The sequence below is a fragment of the Capsella rubella genome, unplaced genomic scaffold (genome assembly GCF_000375325.1).
Source record: "Capsella rubella cultivar Monte Gargano unplaced genomic scaffold, Caprub1_0 scaffold_5, whole genome shotgun sequence".
Lineage (NCBI taxonomy): Eukaryota > Viridiplantae > Streptophyta > Magnoliopsida > Brassicales > Brassicaceae > Capsella > Capsella rubella.
In genome coordinates, this window is record NW_006238919.1 from 3,056,563 (window position 1) to 3,071,201 (window position 14,639).

Consider the following 14,639-nt stretch of genomic DNA (forward strand, 5'->3'; position numbering starts at 1 on the left):
TTAAAGTATTAGTATTTTTGTTTTTTCAAGAACTCCAATAAAGATCTTATGGTTGGAGATGCTCTGTAAAATTATAAGTTACTATGATTGCATAGTGACAGTAAACTCCATATAGTAAAATTATCACATGTGTGCATTTTTCTTTGACTTTTTGATCTCCTGTCTTTTATTATTTTTGTAACAGAAACCGTTTTATGAATTTGTATTACATGTATTCATATAGTTGACAAAAACGAAAAAAAAATATCCATATGTATCACCACAAATATAACTAATTTCAAATTTAAATGCATCACTATTTATGTTAAAATTTTGGTTGCTTTTTAAACCTAACCCAAAACAAACAAAATCAAATCATATAATATAGTATGTCTTTTCTAAAGTTATCTGTAAATATATAATTTATCAAAAGTTTGGGGTCTTTTCTAAAGTTCGTAAAAATTAGAGATGCCTTTTTGCAAAGAAGAGAAAAAGTGAAAATAAAAATGGAGATGCGGGGTATCGATCCCCGTACCTCTCGCATGCTAAGCGAGCGCTCTACCATCTGAGCTACATCCCCATTTATGTCAAATCTATAATTTTAAAATTAATAATAATAAAACCTCTGAGCTTCTTTACACTCCCAAGTTTCCGACTTCTCTCTTCCTCGTCGTCGGAGTTTACAGATTTCGAAATCGCGAAGATGCTGAGAAAACTATTGACGCAAACCTCCTCTCGCCGTCTTCTCACTTCCGGTGTTCCTCCTCTCTTCTCGAAATCCACTATTTCACCGTTCTCCTCATTATCCTCTTCGCCGGAGCCACCGTCATCAGAGAACAGCACCGTCGAACAACCCGGGACAACAATCTCCGTCGACCGTTCTGCTCTCTATAATCCCCCCGGTACTTACTTCACTCTCGCACAAATTCTATATTGTTCTCAATTTGAGGTTTAATCTTTGGAAAATTTCAGATCATTCTCATGAATCCACACCTGATTCTGAGCTCGTTAAGCATCTCAAGAGTATTATCAAGGTAACTTCAGATTTCTCAACACAGTTTTTGAATGATCTTACATAGAATCTGAAGAGTTTTGATGGATTTGATTTTATGTATTGTAGTTTCGTGGTGGTCCAATCTCAGTAGCTGAGTATATGGAAGAGGTTTTGACTAATCCTAAAGCAGGTTTCTATATGAATCGTGATGTGTTTGGAGCTCAAGGTGATTTCATTACTTCTCCTGAAGTTAGTCAAATGTTCGGCGAGGTGATTTAAACTTAGCATTTGTTATTATGTTTTGGTTCTATGTTCGAGCTTGAGATTAGATTTGTGATCTTAGATGATTGGTGTATGGACTGTGTGTCTTTGGGAGCAAATGGGAAGACCAGAGAGGGTTAATGTTGTTGAGCTAGGTCCAGGTCGAGGAACACTTATGGCGGATCTTCTTCGTGTATGTGTTTATGCTTTTTGTATTGTATCCTTTGAGAGTTGTTGTTTATTTCATTGCTGATTACTGGAGCCTTTGAGTTTTAGGGTACATCAAAGTTTAAGAATTTCACGGATTCATTGCATATACATTTGGTGGAATGTAGTCCAGCGTTGCAGAAGCTTCAGCACCAGAATCTGAAATGTACAGATGAGAGTAGTTCGGAGAAGAAAGCTATAAGTTCACTAGCTGGGACACCCGTGCACTGGCATGCTACTCTTGAAGAGGTACCATCAGGAGGTATGCAACTTTTGTTAAATTTTTGTTGGAATTTAAGACTTGCTAATCGTGATTATCAATGAGGTTGTGGTCTTGAATATATACAAAGTAGACATACAATATATGTCTTTAAGCATTCGAAACAATGACAGATTTTCAGTTTTCTCATGGTCTCTCTTTTGCTTCTGTGGCAGTACCAACAATAATCATTGCTCATGAGTTCTATGATGCTCTTCCAGTTCATCAATTTCAGGTTAGTTTGGAGGTCATGGTTCATAGTTCCATCTTTATATATTGAAACCAACTTGCACTGTAGTCCCCTTCTCCTATTAGTTTAGTATGTGTATCTTATGTAGACTTAATATCTGCAGAAATCTTCCCGTGGCTGGTGTGAGAAAATGGTTGATGTAGGAGAAGATTCAAAGTAAGTACAGTTAGGCAAATCAAAGGATGGATATCATTTGGGGGATGTGCAACATCATGAATATTTATTGCCTTGTTGGTTCAGGTTCCGCTTTGTTCTCTCCCCACAGCCTACACCTGCATCCTTGTATCTCATGAAACGTTGCACATGGGCTACACCTGAGGAAAGGGAGAAACTGGAACATGTCGAAATCAGCCCAAAATCAATGGACTTGACCCGAGAAATGGCAAAGAGGATAGGTTCTGATGGAGGTGGAGCACTTATAATCGATTACGGGATGAATGCAATAATTTCAGACAGTCTTCAGGTTTGTAGCATTAAAATGTTCTGATCAGGTTTAGTATCAAAATCTGTAGATATAATTGAAACATCAATTTCTGACTTTGTTATCACAAAATGTCTTCAGGCTATTAGAAAACACAAGTTTGCCAACATACTGGATGATCCCGGGTCTGCCGATCTAAGTGCTTATGTCGATTTTCCTTCAATAAAACACTCTGCCGAGGAAGCTTCAGGTTCGTTCCTATACTAGCAGCTAGTCAGTTTGATGTAGAGAGTTAGCTAACTTACCTGACCGAAAGCAAATGTGTATGTTCTCCAGAAAACATCTCAGTCCATGGACCTATGACTCAGTCTCAGTTCTTGGGTTCACTTGGAATAAACTTCCGAGTTGATGCGTTGCTACAGAACTGTAACGACGAACAAGCCGAGTCGTTGAGGGCAGGATACTGGCAGCTTGTTGGAGATGGTGAAGCACCCTTTTGGGAAGGACCCGATGAACAGACACCGACTGGAATGGGGACAAGGTATCTTGCAATGGCTATTGTCAACAAAAACCAAGGCATTCCAGCTCCGTTCCAGTAAGAAAGATTGAAACTTACAGACAATTTTGGTTTTTCTCTCTCAGCACAATAAAAAATAAAAAGCTTTTGTTATCATTAGGATGTTCCAATCAAATGTTCTATTAAAAAAAAAACACTTTTATCTTCTAACAAATGTTTGGAAGAAATAGTCATGAGACTTATCCATATCGAGAGTGAAATAGTTTTTTTTGGATTCATTATCAAAACTATTTGTACTTAACATTTTTTTAAAAGTAATTGTCGATATATAAAACAATTGGATAACTAGAATTTGTTTTGGAGATTTGGTAAATAACGTACAAAGAAGTTTTGCAATTGTAATTTTGTATTGTAGATTTTTTTGGTTTAACATTACAGAAAATTATTTGTACTTCAAAAAAATTTCAAAAAATTGTGGATTTAACTATAGTTGCAATTTGTAGACAAAAAAAAAAACTATAGTTGCAATTTGCAACCTTTAACCAAACAACGGCTATATATAGATGACGTCAATAATATGAAACTTTGTGAAAAAGGTTCTAAAAACAAGATAGTTAAGGAAATTTTCACATCAAGGAGACACGAAATGTATCAATTGGTTGGTTATATGATCTGGACTTTTTAGTCCTCTTTTGATTTCCTACATAACTAAAATGAGTTTATTAAATAATGTTTATGAGATTTTGAAGTGTACCACATATGTACAAAACATATAAAGCAAACATAAAGCAAAACATATGTATTAATTAACATCATATAATATATATTAGAAAAATAAGGAACTAGACCGTTCTTAGATAATTCATCACACAACAATTATAACAACTCCAAAGTCCATTGCTTCAGATTTAGAGAATTATCGCATCATGTTGTCCTTTTAGAGAATCATCGTATCTTTTGTCTTACCTCGTGAAGGGATCTCCCATGGCTGAATACAAAATCGATGAATCAATCTTTAAAGTAATGTTTTCTTTCTTGGTCTAAAAGAATGTCTTGGTTCCCATATAACCCACATCCATAGAAGGCGGTTTTGTCTCCTACAACCTTTAGTGCCACCGTTTGTGCATCGACTGCTCCAGGGTTGGGTGCGGTTGATGTGTTCTTATTTATGCAAAAAAACAAAACATTAAAATTGAGAAACTTTTAAAAGACCATGGTTTGAATATTTCTAGCTAGTGGCTAAAACCAGCAAACTTGCGTTATATTATTTAGTATTCAATATATTATATCGAATGAGTATTGATTTATACTTTATACCTGATTGAATCATAATTTTTTTTTTATTGAAAACATGACAAGAATAATTTACTTGCAAGTGCTCGATAAATATATTGCATGATAATATAATTGTTACATGGTTTGGTATACATTCTATATACCTTAATTTCAGATCTTCCTTAATTTTTCACTTTAGAAATTTACATTATATATACCTTACTTGTCTAAGAGAGAATCTCAAAACTACAAAGTTATGTTCGAGTAAGTATCCTCTATTTATTGAAAAGAAAGTACATTATAAAAACAACATTTGTAAGGGTATATAATTACATTCAAATGTCATTACAAATATAGGGTTTTAAGAAGAGATTAATAATAGTGAATAAGGATAAAAATATCAAATACTAATTTATTTAATTTAATAAAATTATAAATACGAAAACACATTTTTCTTTTAAAAAAATATGAATAACCAATCAAAATCAACATATAAGATTTGATATCTAATTTATCATATTATTTTTCTACTCCAAAGTTTTATACAACGCTCTTCAATTCGTTTGTAAGATGTCTTGATGTTCATATTGAACTATTTAGGCCGATTGATATTGCAATAACCAAAAACAAGGCCATACGTCTGAAACCATATAATGGCCCTGTTCGTTTAATCACCGCCGGCGGTAGCGGCAAACGTTGCCGCAGGTTGTTGTTCGTTTTGTCGCCGCCGCCGCTGCTGCTGCCTCAATATTTATGTTCGTTTCGTTGACGTAATCGCTGCCGCTGCCGCTACCGCTGATATTAACTTTCGTTTTACAAACGCTGCGGCAATTTGCCATTCAATTTTTGTAAATTTGTATAATTTTATTTTTAATCAACAAATTATAACTTAAATGTATTTTGAATCAAAAAAATGTGACTTAAATATATTTACATTCATAAGAAGCATTTATTTAGCTGGTAATAATTAAAATATATTTTGATCAACATAATGTAACTTAAATATATTTACATCCATAAAAAAAATATTCACCTAGTAATGGTTTAAATTTAATTCAATATCGAAATGTAATTTAAAAATATTTACATCCAATAAGAAATATTTTTTTAGCTAGTAATAATTATTTTTGATAAATATATAATTCTAACAACATATTTTGTGATTAATCATGAGCTAAATTAAAACAAAAATAAAAGAGATAGACAAAGTCATTAACTAAAAATAATAATCAAAGTCATAAACATAAAAGATAGAACACAAACTTAAATAATAAACGAAGTCATAAACAAAAATAGTAAAAATATCTAGTAAGGTAAACGCCCTTTACCATATTCGTTAGTAATATTGGTACGCAAAGCTTCCATCGCTCGATCACCCGTCGGCTCATATGCAATATGTCCTTCTTCTTCCTCTTCTTCTTCTCCGTCTTCTTCCTCTCCTTCTCCTTCTCCTTCTCCTTCTCCTTCTTCTTCTCCTTCTACTTCTTCATCACCAGGATATTCTTCTGTGCTTTGCCAATGCGAAAAATCATCATCTTCTTGATGTGAATCCCGTATGAAATTGTGTAGTGCCATCGTCGCTGTTACAAGCTTAATCCACTTAGTCAAACCATATTTTGGATGCTTACGATCCAAAATCCTTCATTTTGCTTTCCATACGCCAAATGTCCTCTCAATCACAGATCGCAAACCTGAATGCTTCCGGTTAAACAACTCTCGTGCAGTCACTGGCGGTCCTCCTCTTGCAAATTGACCAAGATGATATCGCATCCCGCGATGTGGACCAAGATAACCTCTCCTAGTAGGATATCCGGAGTCAACAAGATAGTACTTTCCACTAGGCGGATGTGGGAAAGCAGGTTCATGCTCGCACAATGTGTCAAAACCTTTGTATCATGTGCTCTACCAGGTACACCGACATACGCGTATATGAACTTCATATCGAAATTACATATAGCAAGAACATTTATGGTAAGTTCTTGCTTTCTACCTTCATATGCTTCAACAGATCGACTAGGCGGGCGAACCGGGATATGAGTTCCATCAAGTGCTCCAACACAATCTTTAAAAAATGGCCAATATCGATCATCATTCTTCAAAACAGGGTTTACTCTTGTAAATTCACCTTCTTGTGGCTTAAGCGTATCTGCTGCAAACTTGAGGAGAGCACTCATAACATCATCAATCTTTGAAAGCAATTTTCTATCAAACTAAATGGAACCAGAAAACTATCTTTATATTAATGGAAAGATCTTGCTGTCTAGTTTCCAGAACATATTTCAGATATAAAATCCGAGGTCTTTAGCCACACAAGCAACACAATCAAATAATCTCAATCCATTATAGCAAAATCCATCAAAACAACACAATCAACTAATCTCTATCTATGCTAAAACAGATATGGAGAAATTACAGAAGAAGATCCAGAATAGCTTACCAAGAGAACAAAGATGAGAGCAGAGGAGCAGAGAAATCGAATCTGGAAATAATCTTCTCTTCTTCACCGTTCTTCTTCTCTTAGGTTGAGAAATTGTAAAACATTGAACAAGGGTATTTTGGTCAATTCCCATATTGAACGCAACTTTCAAATTACGACCACTGATTAAAATTGGCGTTTCAAAATTCTCGCCGCAAGACGCTGCGTTTGCCGCTGCGTTATGACGCAGCTCCATGCGGTGACGAAACGAACATCATCACCTGCGTCCGCCGCAGCCGCAACTACCTGCGGCTGCGGCGGTGAAATGAACAGCCCCAAAGTATACATCTCAATTATGGTATATGTGGTCTGAGTATTCCTAGTGGCGACTTAAAGGTCGTTAAACATGAACCGTAGTTAAAAGTATACTTGAATTACAAAACGGTTAAGTTCGGATCGAGTACCGGTTTTTCCGGTTTTTTTTTGGTGGTTGAAAAGAACCAAAAATATTTTAGATATTTGGTAAGCTTACTTAAATTGGGTCAATTATCTCGGTTAATTCAAATAAATTTGGTTTACTTTTGGGTAATACGGATAATTTGGTTACCTTGATTCAGTTAAATTCGGATAATACGGATAATTTAATTAAATTTGAGTAACCGATCAGTTAGGCCAAACCGAGCCAAGCCGGTAACCGATTGCATATTATAATTCCTTCCAATTGGTTTTCTTCCCTTAACCAAAACCGAACCGAAACCCAAAAATCTATGTACAGTTCAGTTCCGTATTTTTGGTTCGGGTAATATTCCCAGGGCTGACACCACACTGCATATTCTTCAGAAGCAGAGATTAAAATAATGTTGTTGAAACAGAGTTTTCTTAGCACGAGTCTTTCTCTCCAAAGACGAATTCAAGCTGAAGAAATTGGTTAAGGCCGCCAAAAGTTATTCGTATGCATCAGGTAATATGATATTACAAGAGCTTATTAGTAGACAATAAGAGAACTAAGCAAGGACATGGCCAAAAACAAACATAAAGGAGATAATTCTTATTGGGGGAAGGGTTTAAATACACGAAACTCATCATGAAAAGCGACATAAACAGTGAACGTTAACCGCAAGATTGTACAGCAGATTTCTCTGGTAAAAAGAGGAGCGATGAAGAAACCCAACAACAACAACAATATTAGGTTTTTCTTATTCTCCAATTTTTCAGACAGATTTTTCACAATTTATATATGATGTTTTCGACATCTTACCAGACTCAAAACATGTAGACAACGCTGTCGTGGATCCTTGATTTCTGGTTCTGTGCAACACATTCGGATATCCACATCAGGTTCCTGATCTCCTGCTCCCTCAACCTCATGTACGCAAAGAATACAGCGTAATGGAACTGAAAATGTCATGTTTTAAGCAACCACTGTTAGTATTAGACCTGAATTGTGAGATATAGCGCATCACATTATGCAATTGCGCTCCAGGTTCTTTGCGGTTCATTTGGGGGCAGGGAGACAAACCTGCTGCTCAAAGGCTAGGCAAAGCCTTCTGACTTCTTCTTCATAAAATGCCTTGTCCAGCATCTGGCTCTCTCCATAAGACATCTTAGAGAATATAGCTTGGTAAGGAGGGTACTTCTCCATTACACCACGAACCTGACAGTGAATGATAATGGGATTCATTGAGCTATATTCATAGATGACTAAATGTTCTATAATTATAAATGTATTAGCTTGTTGGTTTACCTGATCTATATCCTCGCAGATAGCAAGCTCCTCGTGGCCATATGGATAGCTTCAGAAGCAAAGATCAAAACAATGGTGAGAAATATATAAAACCATCAGAAGGAATACTATCAATTGACTGTAGACTACTTCTTACAGGAGACCAAAGTTAGAGTACAGTTTCTTCCTGTCTTCTCTTGTGAGCTCAGTACCAATGCTGCAATGCAAAGAAAATTAATTTCGGTGAGCAGATAAACAAAGCAACATAACAATGGTAACATCAGCTTGTGGTTTCATGCAAGAAGCAGTAATTAATTACCTATTGATGGTGATATTCACTGCCCTTCTGTCGGCCTCAAAGGCCAAAAGGTCAGACATAATCTCTGCTGTTGCACCACCAAGTTTCTATTAACGATAAACAACAACAAACAAAAAGAGAGGCCGAGGTTAGCTAGATTCTGAAATTTTGTTTAACAACTAGATTCTGAATTTTCAAAAACATAGATCTAGAATTCGACTAAGCACCTGGCAGAACTTGTAAAAGTCCTCAAGGTATGCTTTGTAGAGTGTATTCCTCATAATCTCTATGTTCATGTCATCGAGATCCTACAAGTAATACGATATGCATGTGATACGAAATTCATAACAGAAACTAGAAACAAACAGCACCAGACCGATTGAAAGCAAAAACTAATACATTCCATGACTTTGTACCTCTGATGTTAGGCATTCAGAAAAGTATGGAGCAAGAGGAGTATCCACAAGCACCAACCTATAGAGTTCACGCATGTTCTGTGCAACAGCTAGTGTAGCAATACTGGGAAAACAAATGAGCGAGCATGAGAAAAGCATAGGAGTGAGCAAAGAAGAAGCGGCCTGACTCAGCAGGTAAGGGATACAAAAGATGCTAAAGGTCACCTGTCAAACATGCCTAGAGGGTGACATTTCTCGAGCAACTCCTGAACATCTCTCTCATGCAGGGTTCCAGTGACAATGAGCACGACATTGTCAATCATGTGGCCATATCTGCATACAAAACCAATTTCTCTAATCATCAAATGCCAGCATCTTAAGTGTAGTAGATCATTTACTAAACTAAATCCAAGGGGGAAAAAGGCATCAAACTAAGCCAGCATTTCAAAACGATCATAATCTTTACCTTTAACATAGTGAAACAAATGTTTGCTTCTGCTTTGAGGAAACTAACAAATCTTAGACTAAGTTATGTACACTGAGACAGAGTTACAAATCTCAACACTTTACCTGATGTACTCCAAAAAGGTAGACATTGGCTCGGTAGCTTGGCAAAGCATATGCTTGTAATCATCAACAAGCTTGAGAGTACACTTCTCCACAATTGTAGTCGTATGCAGAGGTGACGGCTCTGCATTAGAAATTAACAATTCAGATACAAGAACTATCAATTTTGCAAATTCCAAACAAAAGGACATCAATGTGTCATCTAAACATCAGATTTCAGATCCTTCACATCAAAATTTCTTCATTTCGCAGATAAATTTGAGGATTCTAGAGAGTTTCAAATGGCCTAAAACCCAGAAACCCAAACGCAATGAAGCAAAATCAAATTCAAATAATCAAAAATTCGTTATGTGAGACAATGAGAGGGATGATCTCATGACGAACCGTTCTGGAGATAAGAGCCGTATTTGGTAGCAGAGAGATGCATCTTGATATCGTCTAGGTTCTCACACTGACATAGATTATTGTAATCAGCGGTTGTGAGAAGCCCAGCACGATGACCCCTAACGATCGCCTCCAAGTATCCGCCATGGATGTTGAAGGTAAGCGCCTCGAATCCGTACATCTTTCTATCCTCTGGTCGTAGAACGATTCAGATCTCAAAGATTTGTCGCGGGAGATCTGATCTGAATAAGAAATGAGAAATCGAAGCGAAGGAGAAGAGGTAGAAGAAGATAGAGAGCTTCGAATTGATTGGATTTGTTTGCAAACTCGTGTTTTTGGGCACGTTTAAAATTACGATCCTATCCTTTTAACCGGTCTGATGAAATTGTGAAATTCAATTCAATTCGAGTTACTAAACCGAATAATCGGAGTTTACCAGAAATTGAACCGCACTCGTAATACTCGTAATACGTCATACAATTATTGAAAACCAGAGTCAAATACTCAAATGCAATCAAAGTCCAAGGCAAACGAAGTTCAAAATAACTCAATTAATTAGTCTTACATAAAATACCCGAACCAAAAGTACCGAACTGATGAACCAAATTTAATGCAACAACCGAATCTAATGCAATAACCGAATGGATGTTAAATTTTAGAATTGCAATAACCGAAACGAAACTTATATCGAACCAAAAATCGATTAGATAGTCGAATTTTTTTTTTTTTGTAAACCGGATAGTCGAAATATCTAAAATACAGTTATCCAAAATATAGTTATATTTACATTTAATCGAATAGAAAGCCGAAATATCGTCAGAGATTGCTATGTTTTCTTGTCCAATTACTAAAAATTATAATTATAAAATTACATTTATTTGTAGAGGACCAAATTTGCGGTAAGAGATCTTACCGGTGAAATCTTAGATCTCGGAGGGATCTTCTTTGTCCATAGTTGCGATGGAGAGGATTGAAGGTTTAATATTTTGATAAACATGGTTTAGATTTGGTATGGATTGTGTCTTATGGGATGTTATTGTATTAAGGAAGGAATGAAATCAAATATTATTCAACGTATGGATTTGGAAAAAAGAGACTAAAATTTATTAGTATAATAATCTCTATTCAATATCTATTGACTATACGGATTTTTTTTTTTTTAGTGTATTTTACTCGTAAAACCTTAACAAAGACAATACCATCTTTGTCTTTCAAACAAATTTTACCTGATATTTACATGAACAAACACAACTTGCCTGATATTATAAATATATTTTCAAAGACCATTTCCAATTTTTTTTTTGAATATATATATATATATATATATATTGTTATTTATTTATCTATGTAAGTAATAGTTAAAACCATCTCCAATGTATTTTTTAATTTTTACCTATAAAATATAAAAAAATAATATAACGATGGTTATTACTTCAATATAACACTCTAGTTTTTCCTTTAAAAATTCATATTCCAATTATTTTATTTTTCTTATTTAGAACAAATATATTTTATTTACAAAAAGTTGCAAATTTCCCTATTAACTTTATTTTTTTAAAACTTTTATAAAAGTATGATAAAATTTATTACAAGAAAATCAAATTCCATCATATAATTTTTTTTTGTATATAGTAGTCTCAATTTTTTAGAATATATATATTTTATCAAAACCTAAAATAATTGGTCAAATAATTTCGTCAGAGACTCTGTCAGAGATAGAGAGAGTTACATTTCCGGTTTAGTAACAGCGCATTCGATTTAGCAGACCGGTTTAAAGGATATAACTGTAATTAAACGTGCCAAAGACGAGTTTGCAAACAAATCCAATCAATTTCAAAGCTATCTTCTTCTTCTTCTTCGCGTCGATCTCTGTATCGATTTTGTTTTCTTCCTCTTCTTCATCTTCAGATCTCTCGCGACGAACTTTGAGATCTGAATATCTTACGATCAGGAGAGAAAGATGTACGGATTCGAGGCGCTTACCTTCAACATCCATGGCGGATACTTGGAGGCGATCGTCAGGGGCCACCGTGCTGGGCTTCTCACCACCGCTGATTACAATAATCTATGTCAGTGTGAGAACCTAGATGATATCAAGATGCATCTCTCTGCTACCAAATACGGCTCTTATCTCCAGAACGGTTCGTCATGAGATCATCCCTCTCATTGTCTCACATAACAAATTTTTGATTATTTGAATTTGAGTTTTGCTTCATTGCGTTTGGGTTTCTGGGTTTTAGGCCATTTGAATTTCTCCATAATCCCTATATTGATCTGCGAATTGGAGGAATTTTTATGTGAAATCTGATGTTTCGATGACACATTGATGTCTTTTTGTTTGGAATTTGCAAAATTGATAGTTCTTGTATCGGAATTGTTGATTTCTAATGCAGAGCCGTCACCTCTGCATACGACTACAATTGTGGAGAAGTGTACTCTCAAGCTTGTTGATGATTACAAGCATATGCTTTGCCAAGCTACTGAGCCAATGTCTACCTTTTTGGAGTACATCAGGTAAAGTGTTGAGACGTGTAGCTCTGTCTCAGTGTACATAATTTAGTCTAAGATTTTGTTAGTTTCCTCAAGTCCTAGCATTGGTTGACTATGTTGAATGTAAAGATTATGATCATTTTGAAATGCTGGCTTAGTTTGTTGCCTTTTCCCCCCTTGGATTTAGTTTAGTAGATGATCGATTAAACATAAGATGCTCGCCTTTGATGATTTGAGATATTGGTTTTGTATGTAGATATGGCCACATGATTGACAATGTCGTGCTCATTGTTACTGGTACCCTGCACGAGAGAGATGTTCAAGAGTTACTCGAGAAATGTCACCCTTTAGGCATGTTTGACAGGTGACTTTTTGCGTCTTCTTTTGTATCACCTTACCTGCTGATTCAAACTCCTTTTCTTCCTTTTTCGCTTTTATGCTTTTCTCATGCTCTCTCATGTTTTCCAGTATTGCTACACTAGCAGTTGCTCAGAACATGCGGGAACTCTATAGGTTGGTGCTTGTTGACACTCCTCTCGCTCCATACTTCTCTGAATGCCTAACATCAGAGGTACAAAACTCATGGACTTATTATTCTAGCTTTTGTTTTCAATCAATCTTGTGCAATTTGTTTTCTAGTTTCTGTTATCACTTATCACATGCATATCATATTATTTGTAGGATCTCGATGACATGAACATAGAGATTATGAGGAATACCCTCTACAAAGCATACCTTGAGGATTTCTACAAGTTCTGTCAGGTGCTAGTCGATCGTCCTCTTATCTTCTAAATTTCAGAATTTCAGAATTCAGGTGCTAACCCCTTCTTCTTTTTCATGTATCTGAAATAGAAACTCGGTGGGGCAACATCAGAGATTATGTCTGACCTTTTGGCCTTTGAAGCCGACAGAAGAGCAGTGAATATCACCATCAATAGGTAAGTAATTACTGCCTTCTGAATGTCTGACCTTGTCAAGCAAGCTGATGTTACCACCGTTATGATTCTTTGTTTATCTACGTACTGAAATTGATTTCTTTGCAATGAAGCATTGGCACTGAGCTTACAAGAGAAGACAGGAAGAAGCTGTACTCCAACTTTGGTCTCCTGTAAGAAGCCTTCTACTGTTGAACGATATATTCCATCCAATTGTTGCATAAAATTCTCAACTATGGTTTTGATTTTTTGCTTCTGCAGCTATCCATATGGCCACGAGGAGCTTGCTATCTGCGAAGACATAGATCAGGTAAATCCAAAGGATAATATATTTACAATTATATAACATCTAATTTGGCTCAGTGAATCACATTATCTCTCACTATTAGGTTCGTGGTGTTATGGAGAAGTACCCTCCGTATCAAGCTATATTCTCCAAGATGTCTTATGGAGAGAGCCAGATGCTCGACAAAGCATTTTATGAAGAAGAAGTCAGAAGGCTTTGCTTAGCCTTTGAGCAACAGGTTTGTTTCCCTCTTCCCAAAGGAATCAAAGAACTTTCCCTAGTCCATAAAAACTCTGCTTTAGTTTTTGTTGTTTTCCATTTGAAGTCCAAAAAAGAGAGACCGTAGAGTCCAATCCCATTATGAGATATCTTATAGCTGCGTCTCAATTCAGTTCTAATACTAACAGTGGTTGCTTAAACGTGACATTTGCAGTTCCATTATGCGGTATTCTTTGCGTACATGAGATTGAGGGAGCAGGAGATCAGGAACCTGATGTGGATATCCGAATGTGTTGCACAGAACCAGAAGTCCAGGATCCACGATAGTGTGGTCTACATGTTCTGACTCTGGTAAGATGTGTAATCTGGTTGTTGCTGCTGTACAATTCTTGCGGTCTACTACATCACACACTGTTTATTGTCGTCGATCTACGTGAGAGTGCGTGTATCAAAAACTCCATAAAATAAGAATCTCTTCAATTTGTTTGTTTGTGTTTTGGCCATCACATTCTTTGCTTGATTCTTAATATTGCTACCACCAGTAAACAACTCTTTGTAATACCAAATAAGTTTTATGATGGATACGAATTACTTTGGTGGCCATAACATTTTCTTCGGCCTGAGAAGTGCTTCATGTGCTAGCTAAATAATATGTTTGTGGTTGTTGTATAAAAACGCATACCTAATGTGTTGCTGAATACAACAGAGAGATAAGAAACTAAAAAACCAGAGGATTTGCTTATATATCGATATCAATATGGAT

At 35.8% G+C, this 14,639-nt stretch overlaps 3 protein-coding genes and 1 non-coding gene across 5 annotated transcripts; 2 read left to right on the top strand and 2 right to left on the bottom strand.

Moving 5' to 3' along the window:
* Positions 1-486: 486 nt before the first annotated feature.
* Positions 487-559, bottom strand: TRNAA-AGC. The gene has a single exon. It is a non-coding gene; the product is annotated as a tRNA-Ala (tRNA).
* An 84-nt stretch (positions 560-643) lies between these two features.
* Positions 644-3,162, top strand: LOC17887529 (protein arginine methyltransferase NDUFAF7 homolog, mitochondrial). Its single transcript, XM_006290992.2, has 10 exons — positions 644-881; positions 952-1,013; positions 1,100-1,243; positions 1,317-1,427; positions 1,511-1,703; positions 1,877-1,935; positions 2,054-2,106; positions 2,191-2,413; positions 2,513-2,621; positions 2,708-3,162. The coding sequence occupies exons 1-10, from the start codon at positions 683-685 to the stop codon at positions 2,968-2,970; spliced, it is 1,416 nt and encodes a 471-aa protein (XP_006291054.1). The 5' UTR covers positions 644-682; the 3' UTR covers positions 2,971-3,162.
* A 4,434-nt stretch (positions 3,163-7,596) lies between these two features.
* On the bottom strand, positions 7,597-10,232 carry LOC17887297 (V-type proton ATPase subunit d1). 2 transcript variants are annotated; one of them, XM_023782949.1, is made up of 11 exons: positions 9,947-10,232; positions 9,566-9,686; positions 9,221-9,328; positions 9,017-9,119; positions 8,828-8,908; positions 8,622-8,707; positions 8,460-8,519; positions 8,324-8,372; positions 8,099-8,233; positions 7,838-7,974; positions 7,597-7,718 (listed from the first exon to the last, which is right to left on the bottom strand). In XM_023782949.1, the coding sequence occupies exons 1-10, from the start codon at positions 10,125-10,127 to the stop codon at positions 7,843-7,845; spliced, it is 1,056 nt and encodes a 351-aa protein (XP_023638717.1). In that variant the 5' UTR covers positions 10,128-10,232; the 3' UTR covers positions 7,597-7,718; positions 7,838-7,842. The 2 variants fall into 2 exon arrangements, with proteins under 2 accessions (XP_023638717.1, XP_006291406.1); XM_006291344.2 differs by having other exon boundaries at positions 7,597-7,974; positions 9,947-10,231.
* Positions 10,233-11,795: 1,563 nt separating this feature from the next.
* LOC17887469 (V-type proton ATPase subunit d1) lies at positions 11,796-14,484 on the top strand. Its single transcript, XM_006291346.2, has 10 exons — positions 11,796-12,087; positions 12,340-12,460; positions 12,693-12,800; positions 12,905-13,007; positions 13,118-13,198; positions 13,289-13,374; positions 13,485-13,544; positions 13,633-13,681; positions 13,761-13,895; positions 14,091-14,484. Exons 1-10 carry the CDS (start codon positions 11,907-11,909, stop codon positions 14,220-14,222), a joined length of 1,056 nt encoding a protein of 351 aa, XP_006291408.1. The 5' UTR covers positions 11,796-11,906; the 3' UTR covers positions 14,223-14,484.
* Positions 14,485-14,639: the final 155 nt, after the last annotated feature.

Coding starts and splice junctions, on each gene's coding strand:
- LOC17887529 (XM_006290992.2), top strand. CDS start 683: ATGCTGAGAAAACTATTGACGCAAACCTCCTCTCGCCGTCTTCTCACT. Junction 1,704..1,876: donor TGAAGAGGTACCATCAGGAG/GTATGCAACTTT, acceptor CTTCTGTGGCAG/TACCAACAATAATCATTGCT. Junction 2,414..2,512: donor TAATTTCAGACAGTCTTCAG/GTTTGTAGCATT, acceptor AAATGTCTTCAG/GCTATTAGAAAACACAAGTT.
- LOC17887297 (XM_023782949.1), bottom strand. CDS start 10,127: ATGTACGGATTCGAGGCGCTTACCTTCAACATCCATGGCGGATACTTG. Junction 8,708..8,827: donor ACTTTTACAAGTTCTGCCAG/GTGCTTAGTCGA, acceptor TATCGTTAATAG/AAACTTGGTGGTGCAACAGC. Junction 8,373..8,459: donor TACTCTAACTTTGGTCTCCT/GTAAGAAGTAGT, acceptor TTGCTTCTGAAG/CTATCCATATGGCCACGAGG.
- LOC17887469 (XM_006291346.2), top strand. CDS start 11,907: ATGTACGGATTCGAGGCGCTTACCTTCAACATCCATGGCGGATACTTG. Junction 13,008..13,117: donor CTGAATGCCTAACATCAGAG/GTACAAAACTCA, acceptor TATTATTTGTAG/GATCTCGATGACATGAACAT. Junction 13,199..13,288: donor ATTTCTACAAGTTCTGTCAG/GTGCTAGTCGAT, acceptor TATCTGAAATAG/AAACTCGGTGGGGCAACATC.